This window comes from Entelurus aequoreus, linkage group LG27 (assembly GCF_033978785.1).
Source record: "Entelurus aequoreus isolate RoL-2023_Sb linkage group LG27, RoL_Eaeq_v1.1, whole genome shotgun sequence".
Classification (NCBI taxonomy): domain Eukaryota; kingdom Metazoa; phylum Chordata; class Actinopteri; order Syngnathiformes; family Syngnathidae; genus Entelurus; species Entelurus aequoreus.
The window spans coordinates 9,712,124-9,720,491 of NC_084757.1; the positions used below are offsets into that span (position 1 = coordinate 9,712,124).

At 37.4% G+C, this 8,368-nt stretch overlaps 1 protein-coding gene across 3 annotated transcripts in view; it reads left to right on the forward strand.

Annotated features, from left to right (window-relative positions):
- Positions 1–7,665, forward strand: part of chaf1a (chromatin assembly factor 1, subunit A (p150)) — a 33,325-nt gene extending 25,660 nt beyond the window's left edge. Inside the window, exons 15-17 of one of the 3 annotated variants that reach the window (XR_009824752.1) lie at positions 1,314–1,386; positions 7,111–7,330; positions 7,412–7,424. Coding sequence is in view for 2 of the 3 variants with exons in the window: in XM_062038683.1 (XP_061894667.1) it covers positions 1,314–1,386; positions 7,111–7,223 (186 nt within the window). In the remaining variant the exon portion in view is untranslated. Of the gene's footprint in view, positions 1–1,313; positions 1,387–7,110 lie in introns of all 3 variants that reach the window. The other 2 variants (XM_062038683.1, XM_062038684.1) reach the window with 2 other exon arrangements.
- The last annotated feature ends 703 nt before the right edge of the window (positions 7,666–8,368 follow it).

Consider the following 8,368-nt stretch of genomic DNA (forward strand, 5'->3'; position numbering starts at 1 on the left):
TGATGCCACATTTGACCTCTAGCATGAATGAGTAACGCCACATTTGATCCCTAGCATGATGCCACATTTGACCTCTAGCGTGAACGAATAACACAACATTTGACCTCTAGCATGAACGGGTAACGCCACATTTGACCTCTAGCATGACGCCACATTTCACCTGTAGCATGAATGCCACATTTGACCTCTAGCATGAACAGGTAACACCATATTTGACCTCGAGCATGACGCCACATTTTTCCTTTAGCATAAACGGGTAATGCCACATTTGACCTCTAGCATGAACAGGTAACACCACATTTGACCTCTGGCATGATGCCACATTTGACCTCTAGAATGACACCAAATTTGACCTCGAGCATGACGCCACATTTGACCTATAGCATGAACGGGTAACACCACATTTGACCTCTAACATGAACGGGTAACGCCACATTTGACCTCTAACATGAACGGGTAACGCCACATTTTACCTCTAGCATGACGCCACATTTGACCTCTAGCATGAACAGGTAGCGCCACATTTGACCTCTAGCATGACACCACATTTGACCTTTAGCATGAACAGGTAACACCACATTTGACCTCTAGCATGACGCCACATTTGACCTCTAGCATGAACGGGTAATGCCACATTTGACCTCTAGCATGACGCCACATTTGACCTCTAGCATGAACGGGTAATGCCACATTTGACCTCTAGCATGACGCCACATTTGACCTCTAGCATGAACGGGTAATGCCACATTTGACCTCTAGCATGACACCACATTTGACCTTTAGCATGAACAGGTAACACCACATTTGACCTCTAGCATGAACAGGTAACGCCACATTTGACCTCTAGCATGACGCAAATTTGACCTCTAGCATGAACGAGTAACGCCACATTTGACCTCTAGCATGACACCACATTTGACCTTTAGCATGAACAGGTAACACCACATTTGACCTTTAGCATGAACAGGTAACACCACATTTGACCTCTAGCATGACGCCACATTTGACCTCGAGCATGAACAGGTAACACCACATTTGACCTCTAGCATGAGCGGGAAACACCACATTTGACCTCGAGCATGACGCCACATTTGACCTCTAACATGACGCCACATTTGACCTCTAACATGACGCCACATTTGACCTCTAGCATGAACGGGAAATGCCACATTTGACCTCTAACATGACACCACATTTGACCTCTAGCATGAACGGGTAACACCCCATTTGACCTCTAGCATGAGCGGGAAACGCCACATTTGACCTCTGCGGTTATGGCCGTCACCTGCTCTGACGTGCTCCTCACCCTTCAGGCGGAGGAGGCTGACGGTTTTCAAGCTGACACAGAAGATGATGACGACTGCATCATCGTCTCTACGCAGAGCGGTGAGTTGGTCAATCATCTCTAATCTGTTGTTGAGCTAACGTGCTACAAGCCCTGCAGAGTGATGACTCAATGAATGGATGAAAGTCACATTCAGTGGTGACTGGATGAGTCATATTCAGTAATGAATGGTGAATCTGTATGATGCTAAAACTTTTGATTGCTTTTGGTTGAGATTTATGACAACTGCCTAAAGAAAACATTCACATTTGCACAGTCATTGATGGTATGATATATATGATGATACGATGATACATATGATGGTATATACGATGATACATATGATGGTATATACGATGATATATATGATGGTATATACGATGATACATATGATGGTATATACGATGATATATATGATGATACGATGATACATATGATGGTATATACGATGATACATATGATGGTATATACGATGATATATATGATGGTATATACGATGATACATATGATGGTATATACGATGATATATATGATGGTATATACGATGATACATATGATGGTATATATGATGATACATATGATGGTATATACGATGATATATATGATGGTATATACGATGATATATATGATGGTATATACGATGATACATATGATGGTATATACGATGATATATATGATGGTATATACGATGATACATATGATGGTATATATGATGATACATATGATGGTATATACGATGATATATATGATGGTATATACGATGATATATATGATGGTATATACGATGATACATATGATGGTATATACGATGATACATATGATGGTATATACGATGATATATATGATGGTATATACGATGATACATATGATGGTATATACGATGATACATATGATGGTATATACGATGATATATATGATGGTATATACGATGATACATATGATGGTATATACGATGATATATATGATGGTATATACGATGATACATATGATGGTATATACGATGATATATATGATGGTATATACGATGATACATATGATGGTATATACGATGATATATATGATGGTATATACGATGATACATATGATGGTATATACGATGATATATATGATGGTATATACGATGATACATATGATGGTATATACGATGATATATATGATGGTATATACGATGATACATATGATGGTATATACGATGATATATATGATGGTATATACGATGATACATATGATGGTATATACGATGATACATATGATGGTATATACGATGATATATATGATGGTATATACGATGATATATATGATGGTATATACGATGATACATATGATGGTATATACGATGATATATATGATGGTATATACGATGATACATATGATGGTATATACGATGATATATATGATGGTATATACGATGATACATATGATGGTATATACGATGATATATATGATGGTATATACGATGATACATATGATGGTATATACGATGATATATATGATGGTATATACGATGATATATATGAGGGTATATACGATGATACATATGATGGTATATACGATGATATATATGATGGTATATACGATGATACATATGATGGTATATACGATGATATATATGATGGTATATACGATGATACATATGATGGTATATACGATGATATATATGATGGTATATACGATGATACATATGATGGTATATACGATGATATATATGATGGTATATACGATGATACATATGATGGTATATACGATGATATATATGATGGTATATACGATGATACATATGATGGTATATACGATGATACATATGATGGTATATACGATGATACATATGATGGTATATACGATGATACATATGATGGTATATACGATGATACATATGATGGTATATACGATGATATATATGATGGTATATACGATGATACATATGATGGTATATACGATGATATATATGATGGTATATACGATGATACATATGATGGTATATACGATGATACATATGATGGTATATACGATGATACATATGATATATACGATGATACATATGATGGTATATACGATGATATACAAACACCGTTTCCATATGAGTTGGGAAATGGTGTTAGATGTAAATATAAACGGAATACAATGATTTGCAAATAATTTTCAACCCATATTCAGTTGAATATGCTACAAAGACAACATATTTGATGTTCAAACTCATAAACTTTATTTTTTTGTTGCAAATAATCATTAACTTTAGAGTTTGATGCCAGCAACACGTGACAAAGAAGTTGGGAAAGGTGGCAATAAATACTGATAAAGTTGAGGAATGCTCATCAAACACTTATTTGGAACATCCCACAGGTGTGCAGGCTAATTGGGAACAGGTGGGTGCCATGATTGGGTATAAAAGTAGATTCCATGAAATGCTCAGTCATTCACAAACAAGGATGGGGCGAGGGTCAACACTTTGTCAACAAATGCGTGAGCAAATTGTTGAACAGTTTAAGAAAAACCTTTCTCAACCAGCTATTGCAAGGAATTTAGGGATTTCACCATCTACGCTCTGTAATATCATCAAAGGGTTCAGAGAATCTGGAGAAATCACTGCACGTAAGCAGCTAAGCCCGTGACCTTCCATCCCTCAGGCTGTACTGCATCAACAAGCGACATCAGTGTGTAAAGGATATCACCACATGGGCTCAGGAACACTTCAGAAACCCACTGTCAGTAACTACAGTTGGTCGCTACATCTGTAAGTGCAAGTTAAAACTCTCCTATGCAAGGCGAAAACCGTTTATCAACAACACCCAGAAACGCCGTCGGCTTCGCTGGGCCTGAGCTCATCTAAGATGGACTGATGCAAAGTGGAAAAGTGTTCTGTGGTCTGACGAGTCCACATTTCCAATTGTTTTTGGAAACTGCGGACGTCGTGTCCTCCGGACCAAAGAGGAAAACAACCATCTGGATTGTTCTAGGCGCAAAGTGTAAAAGCCAGCATGTGTGATGGTATGGGGGTGTATTAGTGCCCAAGACATGGGTAACTTACACATCTGTGAAGGCACCATTAATGCTGAAAGGTACATACAGGTTTTGGAGCAACATATGCTGCCATCCAAGCAACGTTACCATGGACGCCCCTGCTTATTTCAGCAAGACAATGCCAAGCCACGTGTTACATCAACATGGCTTCATAGTAAAAGAGTGCGGGTACTAGACTGGCCTGCCTGTAGTCCAGACCTGTCTCCCATTGAAAATGTGTGGTGCAATATGAAGCCTAAAATAGCACAAGGGAGACCCCCGGACTGTTGAACAACTTAAGCTGTACATCAAGCAAGAATGGGAAAGAATTCCACCTGAGAAGCTTCAAAAATGTGTCTCCTCAGTTCCCAAACCTTTACTGAGTGTTGTTCAAAGGAAAGGCCATGTAACACAGTGGTGAACATGCCCTTTCCCAACTACTTTGTCATGTGTTGCAGCCATGAAATTCTAAGTTAATTATTATTTGTATAAAAGAAAAAAAAAGTTTATGAGTTTGAACATCAAATATGTTGTTTTTGTAGCATATTCAACTGAATATGGGTTGAAAAGGATTTGCAAATCATTGTATTCCGTTTATATTTACATCTAACACAATTTCCCAACTCATATGGAAACGGGGTTTTATATACCAGGGTTCGGCAACCCAAAATGTTGAAAGAGCCATATTGGACCAAAAATACAAAAACAAATCTGTCTGGAGCCGCAAAAAATTAAAAGCCATATTACATACAGATAGTGTGTCATGAGATATAAATTGAATTAAGAGGACTTAAAGGAAACTAAATGAGCTCAAATATACCCACAAATGAGGCATAATGATGCAATATGTACATATAGCTAGCCTAAATAGCATGTTAGCATCGATTAGCTTGCAGTCATGCAGTGACCAAACATGTCAATAACATCAACAAAACTCACCTTTGTGCCTTCACGCACAACGTTTTGTTTGGTGGACAAAATGAGACAGAAAAAGACGTGGCATAAAACACCTCCTAGAAAGTCGGAGAAAGTTATACATGTAAACAAACGACGGTGAGTTCAAGGACCGCCAAAATTAGTAGGACCAAACGGCGCTCGCCAAATACTCGAATCAGTGAATCATGTTTAATATAAACAGTGTGATTTATAACAATTAGGGAGGTTTGTGTCATGTTTTTCATCCTACAGAAACCATATTAACACAAAAAAAATATTTTTTTCCCCTCATCTTTTTCCATTTTTCATACATTTTTTAAAAAAGCTCCAGAGAGCCACTAGGGCGGCGCTAAAGAGCCGCATGCGGCTCTAGAGCCGCGGGTTGCCGACCCCCGGTATATACGATGATATATATCAGGGGTGGGCAATTAATTTTTACAGGGGGCCGCATGAGCTACCCGAGCACTGCTGGAGGGCCACATCGACAATATTTCAATTAAATTTTGCTCAATATTATTTTTGATATATACCGTAAGATAAATAATAATAATAATAGTAATACTTCAACATAGTGTGTGTAACAGCATTCCATGACTAATATATATAAATTAACATTAATAATACATGACAGTAAAATAAGCACACGTATGACTGAGGAGTCATAGTGTAACTTTGTGTGGTGTTTGAGTTGTCCGACTTTTTGTGTGGCCATAAACGCACCAGTGGTTTAGTGCTATGCGTGTTGGTGACAGATGACAAGTTGCTTTTGGCCTTGTTTGTACGGCAGAAAATGACTAGTTTTTCGAGATAGAATTGTTTTACTCAGGTTTTTGGTGTGGTTATGTCCAAATATAAACGGTTTTGTTCAATAAAGTGATCGATATAATTCCTGTCCTCGAAGCATCTCGATAGACGTTACAATAATTGAACGGTGTTCAATTGAACGGTGTTGACGAACACCGTTAGGGCCGCTTGTTGTCACTGTCACTTAAAGTTGCATTGCAAAATTCCATAGAATAAATATGTTTATTTTGTTTATAATTCAGATGGGATTTGATTTGGTGCGCGGCTTATACTTGCTGCGCGCAGCGGACGCTTGAGCAGTGCGCAATTGCGCAGGCACGCACCGTAGAGGGAACGTTGCTTTGCAGTTCATGTCTTGTTGAAAACACGCCATTCTTCATCAACTTTTCTCTTTTTGGCGTCTCGGGTGTAAACCGTGCATCACTTGTCGCTGCATGTGCACCTTCACTCGCAGGTTACACACGGACACACGCCCATAAATAATACTTTTCAAAATAAAAGCAGCACAGTTGTATTGCGCGCAGGACATAGATGTTTTTTCAACTTTATTTTGTAATTGCAGTTGTTCACATTCACTCACAATCACGCATACGTCCACACGGAAGTAATACAAATAACGATTTTCAAAACAAAAGCAGCACCGTTGTATTGCACACTCGACATAGATACTTTTTAAAATTTATTTTGTAATTTATAATTGGCCTCACGCGGGCCGGACAGGGACGCACAAAGGGCCGGATGCGGCCCGCGGGCCGCAGAATGTCCAGGTCTGATATATATGATGGTATATACAGATGTTATTGATTCTGTTCCATAAGTGTCAATAAAAGGCTTTGTACTCCAAAGGAGCAAACATTATCACACAAAGGTACTTTAGTGTGTTTGCTACTCTATCACTTCAAATGTGTATTCATTAAAAGTCATGTACTTTAATAATGATGATAATAATAATAATGATGTTGATGATAATTGCAATAATAATAATGAAAGTAATAACAACAATAATAATAATGATGATAACAGAGCTGACTCTTCCTCCTTGCCTTCAGGTTCAGTCAGAGAGAAGTCGTCCACCGAAGGAGAAGACCTGATGGACGTCACACCCTCCAACATGGCCACTCTGCCGCTGGCCAGCGCTGCTCCCACTTTGGCCCCAGCCTAAGAACTGTTGGCCCCAGCCTAAGAACTGTTGGCAGTGTGCTGCTCCAGGCTGCTCCCAGGTCACAGGTGTGTTGAAGACGCGCACAGGTGTGTGGACCATGCGCACAGGTTTTTGCGAACTACGCGCACAGGTGTGTGTGTGTGCATGGACTACACGCACAGGTGTGTGTGTGCGGACCACACACACAGGTGTGTGGACCACACACTTGCTGTGACAAGTAGAGCATTATTTAGGGTCCCACACACACCCCCTTGTATTTGTGTATATAAGACGCATTCTTTCCCACCCTGGACAAGCTCATTGTGTACCTGCACAGGTAGAGCCAGTTAACAGATGTTTTATAAGATGTATTGTCTCTGTTGTGGAAGAATACTTGAAGATAAAGTTCATTAAATCGGAAGAAAATGTTTTTTCTTTTGTTTGCAAGCGTGTTGTCTGCCAGACAAGAATGAGCATTTCTAATACAAGGCCAGAAACGCTTTATGAGTGCTCCTTTCAGGTAAAACTTTGCGTGTTTGATCAATGCAAGCAAAACTAAACATTGTATTATAACTTATAAAGTTTTATAATAACTTACTACATCTATGTACGGTTAATAAAGTTTTGTAATAACTTATTACATCTATGTAGTGTTAATAAAGTTTTACAATAACGTATTACATGTATGTACTGTTAATAAAGTTTTATAATAACTTATGTATATATTACAATATTTATTAGAGTATTTATCACAATATTTATTAGATAATTTGTTACAGTATTTATTACAATATGTATTATAGTATTTATTACAAAATGTATTGTAGCATTTATTAGAGTATTTGTTACAGTATATATTACAGTATTGATTAGTGTTTATTGTATGTATTATATGTACAATAGTATTACAGTATTAGAATTATTTATTTTAGTATGTTTTACAATATTTATTACAGCATGTATTACATTTGACAGTATGTAGTATAGTATTTATGACAATATTTGATACAATATTTGTTACAGTATTTATCGTATTTCAATATTTATTATAGTATTTATTACAATATTTGTTACAGTATTTATTACAGTATGTATTACAATATTTATTATAGTATTTATCACTATGTATTACAATATTTATGACAATATTTGTTACAGTATTACAG